This window comes from Oenanthe melanoleuca, chromosome 10, assembly GCF_029582105.1.
Source record: "Oenanthe melanoleuca isolate GR-GAL-2019-014 chromosome 10, OMel1.0, whole genome shotgun sequence".
In the NCBI taxonomy this organism is placed as follows: domain Eukaryota; kingdom Metazoa; phylum Chordata; class Aves; order Passeriformes; family Muscicapidae; genus Oenanthe; species Oenanthe melanoleuca.
The window spans coordinates 18682853-18699664 of record NC_079344.1 but is presented as its reverse complement, the minus strand read 5'-3'; the positions used below and the strand labels follow the sequence as shown (position 1 = coordinate 18699664).

The 16812-nt window shown below is 44.1% G+C and overlaps 2 protein-coding genes across 2 annotated transcripts in view; one reads left to right on the top strand and one right to left on the bottom strand.

Annotated features, from left to right (window-relative positions):
* The window catches only part of TMEM266 (transmembrane protein 266), a 76831-nt gene extending 73602 nt beyond the window's left edge, over positions 1 to 3229 (top strand). Inside the window, 1 exon segment of the mRNA XM_056499646.1 lies at positions 1955 to 3229. Coding sequence (XP_056355621.1) covers positions 1955 to 2523 — 569 coding nt within the window. The 3' untranslated portion in view covers positions 2524 to 3229.
* ETFA (electron transfer flavoprotein subunit alpha) overlaps positions 3118 to 16812 on the bottom strand; it is a 28840-nt gene continuing 15145 nt past the window's right edge. The window contains exons 10-12 of the mRNA XM_056499650.1: positions 7328 to 7393; positions 4047 to 4127; positions 3118 to 3227 (exon numbers count right to left, since the gene is read on the bottom strand). Coding sequence (XP_056355625.1) covers positions 3189 to 3227; positions 4047 to 4127; positions 7328 to 7393 — 186 coding nt within the window. The 3' untranslated portion in view covers positions 3118 to 3188. The remainder of the gene's footprint in view (positions 3228 to 4046; positions 4128 to 7327; positions 7394 to 16812) is intronic.

The window sequence follows — 16812 nt, the reverse complement described above, 5'->3', positions numbered from 1 at the left end:
CACATAGTCCCCATATTTGTATGGAGAAATCTAAAGATAATGTGTATATTAAAGGGAGAGGTGTCACTATAGTATAGCTATAGTGTATAGCTATAGTGTCATAGAGGTATTGTATGTATATCTTACATTATTGGATATATGTGTTATAGATATCTATATATATCCCCATATATATATATATACATACACATTCCAGATTTATATATACGCACCATAAGACATAAATATTCATAAACAAAGGTAAGCATATGTGTGTGTAAGTGTATACACTCTAAAGAGTAACAAGTATGTTTTCAAAAGGGGAGAACAGCCATGTCCTATAGATAGTTGATATATACGTTTTTATGTATCTATGCACATATGTATATACACCCACACCCACACACACACACAGATATGTATGTAGAAAATGTACATGTGTATATATATATATGTATAGGTCTAATGTGTTACCTATGGGGCTTGTATATATATGCACAGATACAGCTCTTCCCTATATCTATATGCTTAAATCAATATCTAAGGATTAGGTATGTATAAAATTAGGTGGGTGAGAGACTGTGTAGATACACCCATGTATTATATATATGTGCGTGTGTCTGCACATGTATAGAGAGAGGTCTGTGGTATATTGATATATGTATCTATAGATCCTCTAATGTAATTGGAAAGCTGTAAAAAGGTAAATGTAAAGGTGTGTGTGTCTGTGTGTGTGTGTGTGTGTGTCTGTCTGTGTGTGTGTTAACATATAGATTACATATATAAAAATAGACAATAAGGGGGAGGTGGTATTCATGTATAAGTCAAATGTAGTCTGTATAGCCTATAACTGTTCCCCAGCCATACACACACACACTGAGAAATTTACGTAGTTTTATATAGAGTACGCTCATGCGAGAGCACAGGTGTGTTCTATTTATAGATAATAATTCTATGTATTTAACATGAAAACATGGGTTAATAGTCTTTATGCGATATGTATGTACACTGTATCATACATGGAACGCTGTATAGGCCAAAAGTGTGTTATAAATAGCCATGTAAATAACAAGTTCTTGGAGAGGTAGCATCTCTTACATAGACATCTAGCCAATAAATAGACATACACAGAGCAATATGCATACATTTCTACAGAAAGGTGGAGGGGTTGTATATATTTTATTTAATGGTAGGTAACTGTCTTTCAAGGGGGCACTGTATTGTATGTAACAGGAGGTCTGTGTACAATGTGTTCTATAAGGGGCTCAGGCAGCCATAATTCCTCAGCTCTCTAAGATCATGTGTCTATAAAATGGGGTGGGGAGGAGTGAGGGACTGCAGCTATCCACCCATGTATTTTATGTAATAAATTAATGTGCTCATGTATGTATATACAGGTATGTCGCATTAGCTGTGGCTGTATCCCTGCCGATACATCCCTGTATAGAGCAGGGGATACAAAGATGTGTGCATAATTTAAAGACTGTCTCGAGAGAGTGGGGCTGGTAATGTGTAGGTTTAAATGTGTGTGTGTGTCTGTATGTATATCCCTATGGGTACACACACACACACATTCAGAAAAACTAGTTGGATCTTGTTACTGTTGTAGCAGCAGCTAATTCCAGGTGTTTAAGGGAGGGACTGTGGCCTAGACACAATGGGTGATTAGATGCAGGTCCTTGTGCACACATACACACCCCTTGAGCTCTATGAGGCACACAGTGTGTGTTACACCCCCGATAAACACACACAGCGAGAGCTGGGGATAGAGGACAGGGCTGTGTTACTGTGTATATATATATATATATATATATATATATATACATATATAAATATATATGGATATGGCCTAAAGGGGGCCCGTGCAGCACTGTGGCTCTGTGTAGCTCGCGGTAGGTAGAGGTTTGACAGAATTCACCCCAGCAGCCCCTCCCGGCCGGGCTCTGAGCTGCCCCCCTGTGCTCTGTCCCCGCAGACAGCGGAGTCCCCGAGGCCGCGCTCTGCGTGGTGACCACGGCCGCCATCGACGTGCACCGGCCCAACGTCCCGTCGGAGCTGTTCGCGGTGGAGGTGCCGCTGCGCCTGGGCAGCACCGGCACCTCGGCCAGCCTGACGTCGGGCAGCGCCTCGCGCTCCAGCGGCAGCTCAGGCCCGCGGGGCTGCAGTGAGAGCAGCCAGACGCTGGGCTCGTCCCCGGACTGCAGCACGGCCTGCGAGGAGCCGGCGGCGGCGGGGCCCGGCCGGCCGGGCGTGCCGCACAGCGTGGTGCAGGAGCTCCTCTCGTCCCTGTCGGAGGAGGCCTGCCTGGCGCAGAAGGGGCTGGATCCTGTCAACCTGAAGCTGCCCAGCCCCGCCGGCTCCCTGGGGGCCAGCCCCGACCTGGGCCACCGGCTCAGTGTCTACAACCGCAGGAACCAGGAGAGTCTTGATGTCTTCCAGCTCAAGCCGCTCCTCGAGTGCCCCCAGGGGGCCCCAACGATTGAGGACAAGTACGGGGCGCTGGGGCCGCCAGAGGCACGGCTGGGCAGGGTTCCTGAGGCATAGGCCAGCCCGGGGAACGGGGACACACTCACCACGCCTGCCACGAGGCTGCACAGGCCAGGTGGCGGTGCTAAGAGAAACTGTGGCATCTCCTGCAATGGCCACCGGCACAGAGCCAGCGTCACCTCTGCTCACAGTGTCTGTGGCATGTGATGTGCCTGCCCTGCCACCAGCTCTGGGCCAGCGGGGACCTGTGGTGGCCATGTGGGACCAAGGGACCTTCCAGTCATAGGCCAATATGGACCCACAGTGCCTGGAGGGACACGGGGACTGTGCCGGGAACAGCACGGGACTCGCACCAGTGCGGGGCCAGCACAGCCCCACAGTGCCGGGGGCAGGACAGAGCTGCTGGACAGCTTGGGCCCAGCCTGGCTCCCCAGTCAGACCCCCCAGCCTGACCTGCCCAGGGCTGAGCGTGGCTGGGAGGGCTGTGGAGATGGGAATAAACACTGACAAACACATACAGCCTCCTGCCTTGTATCGCTCTTGCCTTCTCTGACCCACCTTCCCTGCTTCCTTCCACCCCACGACTCCACGTGCCATGCAACTGACCACCAAAAAAAACCCCAACAAAAAAAACAACCATGCCACAGTGACTGACCCCACCTCTTTCCAGTAAAATCCTTTATTTGCCCTTACTCCACAGCGCCGGGTCCCATCACCAGCACTCACTTCTTCTTCAGGAGCTTCGTCATCTCTGGCACCGCCTGCAAACACCAGTGCCAGGGTAGTGCACGTTCCCCTCTGACCCAAGCAACTCACCCTGTGCAGTTCCCAGCCCTGCAATTACACTGCCCACCCTCCCACCCAGCACAGCACTCCAGGAGCCGTGGGTCACCCCAGCTCACAGCACTCCCCACTTCTCTCCTGCTGAATAAAGCCTCTTAATTATTTAAGAGAGCTACATTTCCATTAGGTGGAAATAATGCATTCGTACAAAATTTATTAAGGAAATTGTCTACATGGTGTTTCTTCAGAATGTGACTGTGTCTCTGGCCCACAAAGAGGCCCGTGCTCACCACAGAGCCAGCGGGCATTATTTCAGGAATGGCATTAAGTGCTGGCAGAGTTTCTGCCCGTGCCTCCACAGAGCCACAACACTCACACGTGTGGCTGCACACAGGCGGCGACACTGGGACAGGGCTGGCTCGGGACTCCAGAGGGAACTGCAGGCTCCTCCTGGGCAGCCAGTGAGGCAGCAAGCCCAGGCAGAAGTAATCCTACCAGCTCTCTACTTCCAAACTTCATGAGGTTTAAAAACACATACAAGCACCTGTGTGCGGTCATTTCCAAAACAGTTCAACCTCAGGAAACCAGAACTGAGGTAAGCTGGCTGTGACACCTCCCCACTACAACCTACTTGCAGGGATTCCATTTTAAGTATGTAGATCATGACATCAGAAACCAAATTTTTAAACAACGACCCCAAACACCCTCACACACACATCATTAACACTCATTAGATTATATTGTGTAAGCTCCTGTCAGCCCTCCCAAAGTTATCCTCATACCAAGTTTAGCCTCACCTGAAACAAGTCTGCTACCAGTCCATAGTCTGCCACTTGGAAAATTGGAGCTTCTGGATCCTTGTTAATAGCAACAATGGTCTGCAAGCAAAGTCAAAGCACCATATGAGTCCAAATATTGGTCGTCATCTGGGGCTGGATTAGAGGGCCAAGTCTTAGCCAGGAAATGGGCTCTATTCTCTCCAAGCCCCCAGAAGCAGAAGATTCATCTGGGCAGTTAATATTTTTCCATCTCCAAAACAAACACCACCACATACACACAATCCCCCTAAAAAAACACCAAAACCCCTCCATTCCCTACTTGTCATACACATCTCTGCTCTCCTTCCCTTTTGAAAAGCCTAGAAAAAATTACTACAAAGGATTACCTGCACATCCTGAGCTGCACTAGTGCAGAACCAACTTGGAGGCAGCAGCTACAACAAGCACAATAAAGCCCTGCCCAGAGGCCCCTGTACTTCCAATGGACATAGCATTTAGTTTGTCACACAGCAGAAAACAGCACAAGAAATCCCAACACAATGAACCAGAAAACACCTTGGTTTCAACTCTGCCATACATTGAATCACCCTGAACTGCCTGTGACAGCTTCCAGCAAATCAAGCATGGACAGGTGTCCTCATTAAAATCTGCAACAGGGTGGGAGCACTTGTAGAGAAAGGGAAAAGAATCCTCAAGCAGACCCAAGAGCTCACAGAAGGGGTCAGGGCACAGCAGCAGGCAGTGCCAGTGGGAGCAGGGGCTGGGGGCAGCTCCAACCCAAGGGGCAGCTGAGGCTCTTGCCTGCCACACCCAGGAGCCCCACTCCATGGGTCTGCTTAACTAATGGCTCACTAAGCAGGGGCCTAGTGGCAGTAACTCAAAGTAGAAAGTTTATAATCCTGTGGCTTTAGGTCCACCAGAATGTTATGTCTTGGCATGCCATTTGTCCCCTGAGAGTCCCTGTAAAGGACCCATGCAAGCAGGCAGTCCCCAGAGTACTGCCCCTGCCCTGTGGCCAGCTCAGAGCCAAGGATGTGCAGGTGCTGCAGCAATGCTGCCCCTGAAATGTTCTCCCCAGAGTTTTATTGGTTTTACTTGTTAGCCCTGTTTGCAGATGCAAGCCCCTCCTGACAAGCTGCAGTGCAGGAAGCAAAGCCAGGCTGTGATCCCTGAGGGTGCTGGCCCAGTGAAGACTTTCTCTGACCTGCGGCCATGCCATTCCTTGCAGAACCATCTACAGGGGCTGATGCTGAGGCAATGACACCACACGGGCTGCCAGCTCTGTCCTTAGCAGAAAAGTAATTCACAAATTACTTGCAAAATTGTCTGAAGCTTTGGTTTGGCAGCCCAGTTCTTCCTTTGTCTCCTTTAGCTGAAGTAACTTCAGTGAGATTTGGTTCCCTACCTCATTGCTACTACCTCAGGTAAGCAGCAAAAGCATCACCTTGCTCACAACAGAACTTTGTGAGTTAAATCTCTGAATAAGAAAAGATAGGGAAATGTCATGAGAGAATTAGAAATAAAGAAAGCAACAATGATTCTCTAGGTCTCCTCAAAAGCTGCATTTTCTACCTTGCTGTAAAAGAACAAATAAATTATACATTTCACTTGGTAGAAAGCATCTGACTGCTTTGGAAAACAGATCCTGAAGTGTGCAAGTTCACAATGCCAGATAATTCAGAGTGCTGAGGGAGGACAGGGGATGCTCCAGAGAGCTCCCATGGCTGCAGAATTCTTTGTTTGGGAAAACTGAATATTTTCCATAATTACCCCACCTAAATGCTTTAGCTAAAAGGAAAGCAGAACACATTCCAAATACCAGTAACTAAATCTGAATTTTACAACAGAGACATTAGCTTACATTAAAAAACTGAGATATGGGAAAATGGAAGGGTTAAATAAGCATCTCATATCAACAAATTTCATCTGTCCTTATTTCTTATAGAAGAATACCTCAAAATATCAAACATGCCTTTGGAAAAGCCATAAAAGCAGAGGTTTTGCTATTACAGTACAGGGTAATAAGAGTGCTCAGTAACAAAGGAAATTATCATTTCTATAGTAAAAGCAAATTCTGGCATTTCAAGTCAGAGGTTCCCAGTACTGCTGGCAGTCTTAACTGAGAGAAGGCAGCAGATGAACACAAAGGGGGTCACACCAAGTCTTACTCAGCATCCAATACCCACCTGTCAGCCAGTGGCTGCTGCTCACCCCACCTGCCCAAGGTGGAGATGAATTCCAGACAAAGCCACTGGTGCCACTGTGGGCTGGCAGTGCCAGAGGAGCTGAGGAGGGTGAGGCAAGCAGGGGACACTGGGGCAATGCTGTTCCCTTGGGAATACACTGCCACAATTCCCACTGCTCAGAGACCTTCACCCCTGCCCATCATACACCCTTAACACTTGGAATTTTGGTTCTTTTTAATCCACTGCATCAATCAATGATAACACCACTCAAGCTTTTAGAAAGCTTATCCTTTCCATCCCCAAAATATTTATATAATTCATGAGGGAAAAAAAATGGTAAGAAAGCAGAGATCACCCTACCACACAGGCTGTTTTGTGAGGACAATACCAGTCACACACTCACTGGTCTGTCACTGGTTAAACACAAGAAACTATCTGCAAAGCTTTGCAACCCTTTTCCTCAGCTTTATAAACTATTCAAAGTTGTAGCTTGGTTAAGTTCATTTCCTGAATATAGAAAAAAAATACATATCCTTTTTAAAAAGTAACTGCAGGATCTCCCATTTTTGATGTCTGGCACTGGATAGTATGAGCCAGCAGTTAATTCAGCTGCTCTTTTCAAACATTGCACTGTGGGCCAAACTGGCAATTCCAATTTTGGATTATTTGCTTTGGCAACTAATGAGTTAAACCTTTTAAAGTTTTACTGCCATTTTATAGCAGGTTTCCATTTGAATGGCTTAATGCAGGAATGTCGGAGACATCTTTTACTTTATGAATAGTAAGTTCATAATTCAAATTGCACATTGTTATGCATGAATTAATGTCATAGTCTGGAATAAAGGCAAATGGAACTATTGTATAGGCTTATGTGCTGTGGGCTGGGTTTTATTTAAACAAAGTCAATTAGATGCTTCCACTGATCACTTTGGGTTGTGATGCAAAGGTTTTTCTAGTGTGTGAGATGTTTTGCCACAGTACCTTTTTTTTGTCAAATAGTGTTTTAAAGCAGCAGGAAATACAAAAACCATCTAAAGCAGTGATGCAAAAAGCAAGGAATTCAACTCATTTCCTTCCTCAAAAATCTTTTCTAGCACATCCACCTTCACATACCTTGCTGTCTTTCATTCCAGCCAAGTGTTGGATTGCTCCAGATATTCCCACAGCAATATAAAGTTCCTAGGAAAAAACAAGAGAGACATTTTTGGTTCTCACACCACAGTGTTAGTTAGCTCTCACAAACCTCAATCCAAATCAGCTACATGCAGCAGTTTTTACATCACAGCAGTTTTCAATACTAAAGAAGGCAACTCATAATTGGTTCCCTTCCCACCTGGGGATGCAATGTGACTGCAGGAGAATCCCAAAGGAGCATCTAGCAAAGACAGATTAGGGCAAAAAATAACCAAAGTCTGCATCAAAACCATACAGTGCTGCCCAGCTAAAGGCCAGGGCACTCCAGCTACCCATGACCCTGGAGATTGCCAGTGCAAATACCAGGGAAGATAACTACAGATGGATAATGCAGCTACCCAAAGAGCAAACCAAGGCTTTTGTTGGAAACCCCTCAGAGTCTTTACCTAAGACAGAATGCACAAAGCTGGAATTTGGGTGTTAGACCTCTGAAAGGTTCCCTAGAGAGCAGGATAAACCTTTGAGGCCAGGTGGGGTGGTGCACTCCCAGCTGCAGTTTGTGTTCCTCAGCCCATGTTCCATGTGTCCAGGGCCAGAGCCTTCCTTCCCCACTCACTGCCCAGCCCCACAGAGAGCACAGGGGGTGCCCCAGCTACACCAACAGCTCTGCACTTTGGGCTCCCACTTTCCCATCTCCAGGAGTCTTACAGTCAAAAGAGATGAAAATGTCGAGGTAAATAGATCTGTATCATTTGTTTTATTCACAGCTGAAAACTGTTCTTTCTCCTTGGGCTGAAGTCATCCATTCCACCACCTACCCAAAACCAGGGGCATTTCAGCTTCCTGACAGTTTTTGCAATACCACAAGTCCAAGCAAGCAGTCCTTGTACTCTTGAGCTAACTAATATTACAGAAGAAAACTAAAGAAAGTCTTTTCACCAACTCACTCAATAAACAGAAAATTGACACACAAATTTAGTTAAGGGCTCATCTACCAAAAGCACTCAAAAGGTGGCACTTCACATGTGCTTAGAAAAGACACAGCCTCAAATACTAACATAACTCAAAAATACCAAGGGTATTCCATACCTAAGAAAATATAAATCTGATTTACCTCAATAAATAATATTTGGGGTCCAGGGAGGGTAAGAGGGTCAAAAGTAATCTTGCCACTGTGCAGCTGAAACTGCTCTAGAGTTAAGTGGCTTTGAGCATGGCAGAGCCAAGCCCAGCTGTGGGACATGCACAGACCTGCAGAGGAGAGTGGCAAACAAAGGTGTTCAAACAGACCCACAGAGGCTTCTGCCACACAGGCCTCAGAGTCATCACCCCAGTTAAGGAAAAAAAAAAGAAGATTGATTTCTGATGTTTCTACAGCTACAGACTCTGCTCACTATATTGTTTTTTAAATAGGAATAGATAAATGAAATTTAGGAAGTTTTTCTGTATTTTTGTACAAAAAAACTCTCTCCTGTAAAAACTGAAGGGGAGGAGAAAAAGCAGAAACAAAGTATTTCCTATCAAAGAGGCTTCCTTTGAAATTGAAACACGGGAATCTGGTCCATGTACTTGCACGAAACCACACAGCCAGTGTGCACACTCAAACTCCTTGGCCTCAGCAGGCTTTTACCAAGTGGATTACTACTGGAGGTCAGTCCATTTCAACCACAGCTGCAATGTAACATAATATAGCCACATTAGAAATCATGGTAAGAATGCAGTATTTTAATTATACCAAATAAAAGAACAGATGTTACAGGAGAAATTATTCTAACATCATGCTGTCTTTAATACAAGCTTTTTTTGAAGACCCATTACTGTAATTTGATTTTTTTTTTTTTTTTGGAGCAATTCATTAAGTGCCAGTCATCCAGACTACCAGATACTGCTTAACATTGTGAAGTTCAATCTTTGGAAAGAATCCAGCTAACCAGGAGCCAGATGCCTATGAATATATTGTATTAAAATATCTTGGAAAGACAAGGATGTTTCATTAAAAGGACATTTGTAAATCACCAGGCTTGTCTAAAAGCATTTATTATGCATCTGGACCAAGGCCTTCTAGGTTATGTGCTTTTGGCTTCCTGGTTCAGACAACTGGTCCTCTGACCCCGACAGGAGATCACCTCAGCAATGTTTCACACAGAGAACACACAGGACAGCAGGGCTCTTACCAACACTTCTGTGCTGTAAAAGGGACAGGACTGCTTAAATCTTAGTTTTGATCTATTAAGAAGGACCCACAATGTCTAAATGATAAAGCTTCAGGACTGTTCACTGCTGTCCTGAAGAGAATTCAACTGGTCACCCAGAGAGTACATAAAGCATTGAGAAATTCAAATCCTTATTTATTTTCAGAGTAATAAGCTTGTTTTGATGTTTTCCCTGAAATCACTAACTTCTATCAGGCCTTTTGCTGAGTCCTGTCCTGCTGTGTCACAGTTCAAAGTCCCAGGTCAGGACTGCAGCCCCAGGCCCTGTGAAGCAGAGGACGGAGGGAAGCAGAAAGAGCAGAGTCCCTGCCAGAGTGTGCTGGGCCATGGCAGCACAGAGCAGCCAGCTCTGCAAGGAGCCCTGGCTGCTGCAGAGCTCCTCTGGGCAGGACACCCTCACAGGCACAGAACAGATGAATCCAAGTCTGGGTCACACCTCTCAGGGGCCAGACACGGCTTCACACCAAGTTCCAGCTTTTGGAACCCTGGAAGCTGTTCTCATTCCTGCTGTCAGGCAGCTGATCCACAGCCCCCAGTTCCAGGCACTTCCAGCAAAGTCCAGGACGTGGAGCAGCATTTGTCAGCTCCCAGTGCTGGGCACAGGCAGGTTTTCACTGAGGGGCTGCTGCCAGCACTGTGCCACCACACATTCCACACCAAAGGGTCACAGCACTGGAACAAATGAACTGCCAAAAGCTGCTCAGGGCAAGGAAGTGAAAGCTTTGGTGGTATAAAAAAAAAAAAAAAAAGAAAAAGAAAAAAAAATTCCTCCTCAGCCATTCCCTAAACTCTATTTCTGCTTCAGACATACCCAGTTTAGACACTGGCAGACTTCAGATGCACCAATCTGCACCTCTGGCTCCTGAATCCATACAGCCAGTCCATGCTGTTTGGATAAATGCACAGGAGTACTGTATGTGGATAACTGCAATTGCTAATATACCAATGCAGTTATTTTCCTGTACATACAGACTCTTGCAATTATTTACAGATTAATTTGTGCCATATGATATTACTTTGTTTGTACCTATGAGAATATTTAAATAGGCCTTGGGCTGCCCTTGGGGCAATTAAGGGACGTTTGCTTAAGAGAATTCCAAGAATAGTTTTTATTTCAGCTCCCAGAGCCTCTGAATGGTGCTGGGACAGCACAGGGCAGCCACAGGTGCCCCACAAGCTGAGGGAGCTACTTTGCAAGCATGTTGTCAGCTGCTGTTGATTTTTATGACAATTCTTGAATTATGCTGAAAACCTCCAACACACATCAATTTATCATCCTACCAATGGCATGCTTTTAAACAGGCCAGTTTAATAAACCCCTCTGGCATACACAGTATTTTTAAAGGAAGTCCAGATATTTTCTTTGCAAGAGTGAAAGGACAATGAAATTAGAAAGAAATCCTTGTTATCAAAATCACTTTGTACAAGAGATTCCTTCCAATTACAAGCTATTAAGCCAATAAAGTATTCTCTGCCTTGACACTAGTTCATCTCTATTACACCATATATCACACACTTCTCCAGCATGTACAGCTTCGATGCAGCTCAATCCACTCCATTCAAGAAGCACACATCACTAAACTGACCCAACTACAGTTTCTTTTTCACTTTAAGAACCTTTGATCAGCCAAGCTGTGTAATTACTCTTAAGCGTGGTTAGGGTGTCTGCTGGAGTGCAGGGCCATACAGCAATTTTTTCCCCCTCTCTCCAGGGAAAAGCACATCAATTGCTTTCAGCTAAATGCACTCACATATGAATATTTTAGTACAATTTAATGTTTCTGCACCAACCCCAAAGGAGCAGAGCATCAATTTGTGAACATAGTTTTCTTGGAGTTAAAAGCTACACTGGATAATGCAGGATGAAAGGGGTTGTCAATCCTTAGCTTTTTAGCAAGTCAGAGAAAGACAGTCTGTAAATTCAGTCCCAGCTGCATACAAACAGCTCTCTAAAGTTTGCCACCATAAAGCTACTTCTCAACAATAGTGAATTATCAGAGGAGATATTCCAAAAACAATTTCCCAAGCACAGTTGGTTTTCCCAATGCTAATCCCATCTGCTCCCTACCCAACAGCCCCAACCATTTATACCATGCAGAGTGCACCTGCTGGTCTGTGCATAACACCCACAAACCTGATGTACAAATAACACATTCCTACAAAGCACTGAGCTGAACAGAGCAGGAATTATGTACCCTGCTTTTGAGGAGAAAAACTTTGGTATCTCAATATTCCCTTGTAAGTGCAACCAAGGAGGAAGTAATTAAGATCTTATCACTGATAAGCAAAGAGTAGAATATCTTTTAAGAAAGTACAATCCAGACAAGAGTGACAATTCTCATGATGCCAAGGGAACTGATTAGTTTGTTCTATTGTTATTAATTTTAGGTAAGGCCCAGAGAACAAAAAAAGAGAAATACTAGAATAAAATATGCCATGTTTCACTTTCCTTCTGCTTCCTCACAAGAGAGTGAAGGGCAACAGCAGATAAGCAAAGGCTCCCTAAGAAAGCCATGGGAAGTAACACTCAAGGACAGTTAGCAACCACTTACTACAAAGAAATACAAAATACAGGAATTATGTCAATGATGTGATTCTGTGCCTCTCCCTGCTACTCCCAAAGCAAGATGACAACTACTAAGTGCTCAAAAGCCACTCACTGCAGTGAAAGGGATGGCCAGTAAAATACTGGGGCACAGAGAGGCTCAGACAGGATCCCATCCTCTTGCAGAAGAAGGAGAGCAACAAGAATTCCACCTTTATTGCACAGCTTTGGTGCCTTTCAAGTGAACCAACATCTCAATCCTCAGGGTCTCAGCTGAAGCTGCACCTCCAACATGCCTCTTTTCCCTCATTATTACTGTGACAGTTGCAAATCTGCCTCTCTTTGAAATTCTTCAATCTATTACAGCCAGAGAGATCCTCTAGCATCAAACTGAGGCAGTGAAGCCCAGCAGTTTCCTCCTGGCCATCATATCAGACCTACACTGAATTCCCCTCTGCCTTGCCCACCCGGGGTTTCTTTTCAAATCCCATTTATAGCACAATCATTTAATCCACTGTCAATTATTACTACATCTACCTATTTCCTGACTTGTGCCTTCCTGACTTTTGCACCTCAGTTTCTTGTCATCTATTAGTATCTATCTATTAGTTTTGTATCCAATGCTGAAAGTAACAAGAGAGCAGCAACTGAACACCTTAAAATAAAAAATAAAATTTAAAAAAGAAGTCATTTTCCTGCCAGGGAATCCTACAGCAGAAACTAATGCAGTTCTAGAGTCAGACCCTGAAAGAGCATGAATTTTAGAAGAGTGAACACTTAAACTGAAGAGAATAAACTAGAAGGACACCTTTCAGGCAGCAGCTGATCCCTCACAAGGTCAGGGGGTAACAGTATACACACAGGCTTGCCAAAAAAAAGCACCTCTCAGTGTCACTGAGGTTCTGGCTGTTCTGGGGACAAGCAGTTCAGTGTGAGATAATCCCAGTACAAGCCCACCTTCCCTCCAAACCCAAGGGAAGGATTTAATTCATTAGGACAGGCTGCAGGGGAGCACCTGGGAAGCCATGGGAACAGCTTGGGCATTCAGAGAAAGCTGCAGGACTTCCCAGCTGGATGGTGCCTGCTGCTCCAGGAGTGTGCCCAGAGCCCTGGGAATGCACTTTTCAGAGCCCAGCTGCCTCCATGGCCCTGCACCCATCAGTGCCCTCCTTCCTGGCAGCCTGCACTGCAGAGCTCACAGCTCAGCAGCCACAGAACCAGGGAAGCTTTAGAGCAGCTGCTTCCCTCTTCTCACAAGTCTGAGTTTATTGCACGAGCTCCTGAGAAAGACTACACACTGCTCTGCATGTCAGAAATGCTGCTAGCTATGCCTTGGGTAAGGAAAGCTCATACTGAACTAATAAATGAAGCAATCCTTTAATTTACAAAAGTTTTAAATAACTGAAAAAAACACTTTTTACTTCCTTTCTTTCTTCTCCACACCTGTTTGTTCTTCTTTCTTTCTTTGTGAACGTGAAAGAAAGAAATGGGAAGATTTTTACTGTGGAAACTAACAACCCTGACTATTTGAAATTTCTTACCTAAAAACAGCAGTTACTCTGGGGTAATAGTGGTAGGCTTGATTTCTGAAGGGAATTTAGAATTTTCTAACTGGATATACTTTACTTATATTTAGTAGAAGGCACTCATAGGAAGGATATTTTTATCCAAAACCAGCTAATTTGAACATTCTTACAAGGGCTTTTTCCTTAAACAGAAACTACATACAGTATTTAACCTAAAAATCGAATTTCATTTTTCTGCAGAACACCTGCATATAAGAAACAGTGGGAAAAACTGGCTTGTAATTGTAAAAAATATGCTAAAATGGTTGTCACTGATCAAAGACACTGAATATACTAAATTGCTTTTTTAATTAAGAAGAAAACATTTTATATTTTAATATATCCACTTATGTCTAAAAATTTCCTTCCTTCCATCTCATCAAATAAGATATATCAGTCTTCTCTTTCATAAGACAGAATGTTCAAACAGGAGCTGCAATCACCTGAAATCAAGAGGCTAAAAAAAAAGGTACTAACAGAAACAAAAATAATACACTGAATATTTCAACAACTGGACTAAAACTGTACAAAAGAAAAACTGCACAAAAGAAAAACTGCCAAAGCTCCAGTGAAAACCCAGCAATATGCATAAACAACATGAACAAAACCTTGAGGTTTAGCAATCCAAGGCTACTTTGGAAGAGCAGATGTGCTATGTAGAAGCAGGGCTCAAACAGACTCAAGGTGAAATCTGTGCTCTTTAATCAACTGCATTTTTCCATCACTTAAAATGAGTTGCAGTTGCTCCTTGAGTGGCAGTGTGGTTGTTATTTATACCTCAGCATTTGGGAACACTGCTGTGCCTGTCAGCTTCTTGGGCTCTGTCATGCACTGTCTGGGCTGCACTCTTAAAAACTGAAGCCAGTCACAGAATTATGAAGGACCAGTGACCAAAACTACCCAAATGTTCAGTTGAAGGCACAGGGGAAGAAATGAGCAGCCCTTTGAGATCACGATCTCATCACCAGCAATGAGCACACACACCCCAGCTGCCACAGAAAAAGCAGCAGAAGCACCTCCCCTCCTCCTGAGCTTGTAACTAACCCTTGTCCCTCTGTAGTCTCCAACTGACCCAATTCCATACCCTGGAAAACAATGCATTCCAATCCTCCACTGAGACTGGCCAAGGCACTATTAATAGAAGTGTAAGAGCACACACCAAGATACTTTCCCATCAGAAGCCAACAGCTGCACAGGAGAACAAGCGAGGCTCAGACTCCGAGAGTTTCTTGTGTCTCAGACTCTTCCCCTGCTTAAAACCCACACACCCAGAGGGCACACACCATGTCAACTCACAACTGAGCACAGAACTCAGGTCCCAGCTCCTCCACCTGGCCACTGGTCAAACCTGCTTTGCAATTCTCCAGACAGAACATCACAAGCTCTCCCTGGACTGATGCTGAGCACGTACAGGGAAAAAGCAGCATCTTCTGAGAATTGCTAAAATAGCCAGTGTCATCTTGACCTGACCAAAAAAGCTCAGTTCTTCTTCAAGACAACTCTATTTTCCAGTGCAGAGATTGATTTTCTAGCTGAAGTACCAAAAAGACAGTGAAGCAGAGTTAGGAATGTCAAATTAAGAATTTGCAGCTTTCAATTGCTTCATATTTAAGATGCCTATCCAGCACACTGAAAAATTAAAACCTCTAGTCAGCAACTCTGTGGGCTTAGCATCAATTCAACTTGCACTTTCATTGCAATTAACATTTAATATTTTCTATATTTTTAAGGCACTGAATGCTATCCTTGCATGTATTTTAAGATCCAGACTAAATATCTGAAAATTGAAAAAGGCAATATAATTTCCAGCACACTGCACAACTCACTATTTAATAAACACTTGCTAAGAAGTGAGATGAGAGAAAAATGCATCAGCATGTAGACAAACAGATGGAGGACCATGCAACTGTGCCAGTTCAGATCATTTATGACACCAGAGTTTAACATTTGTTCCTCAGTCCTGACTAAAGGTTTTTTAACAATCCTCCAGAAGAGGACAGTGACAACACTGATGTGCTGCTATGATGTGGCTTTATGTTCTTATGACTCTCTCATGTTGCTATAGGCCCTCTGTGGCAATATACAGCATTGTGTCATCATCAAACAACAGCCTTTTTTTGTTTTAACATAATTGTTTATGTGCCCTTGACTCTGGAAAGAATGTTCATTGTTGAGCCTTAACACACAAAGAGCTGAGCTGTCTTCAAATTAATATTCTCCACCTCATTAATGGATAATTGGGTAGTGAAGAACTAAGGATGGTTAGTCATCTCAAGCCCTTTCAAAATACACACTTAAATTACACTTAGCTTATACCCTGGTAAGCAGAAAGATTTGGGGTTGCTTTGTAATGCACAGAACCTACCAGTTTCCTTACACAGCAGAGGTTAATATCACTGCTATCAAGGTTTTGTAATGACCTTAGTCCTATCTCCTCAGAAGGAGTGTTTTGTAGCAGTTGGCTACCATACAGATTTCCAGGTTTAAACACTAACATGCCTAGAAACAGCTCCACTCAGCCCCCAGGGTTATCATCAGATGGTTTCTGATGAGGCCTTCAAAAGAAGTGGCAAATCCCATCCACAACTCAGGACAGAAGAAATCAGAAGCACAAAACATCTTGTTCAAGAAAATCCAGCAGACAGAGCTGACAACAGAATCACAAGTTCTTGTCTTTATCCAAATATTACTCCATCCTGCTGGATGTATTGCTAGAAAAAATAATGGTCATGGTTAGAATTTCTGAAATTTGCAGCAAAGGCAAAACATTTCAGGATCCTATCAAGGCTTTGAACATACACTGCTTTTTAGTATTATTTAAATGATTACAATTTGGTAAATGCAGTGATTGAAATATGATGAGTTTCTCTACTAAGTTTCAGCTCACTCTTCCCTTCTGGTCCCGTGAAGCCATTAACAAGTAAAAAGCTGCTCCTGGGTTCTGTTGCCATACACAAAGAGCTGCTTACTGAGAGGTGAAAGCTTTACTCCACCCTGGAGCTCAGTGTACCCCAGACAGACCATCACATCTCAGCAGGGGAGAGCTGAGGTGAGCTACATTTATTTGTACTTTCCTATTTACAGACACTCAAATGTGCTTCATCTGCCTACAGCCTTCCTTGTGTGTCCTGAGGTCATCAA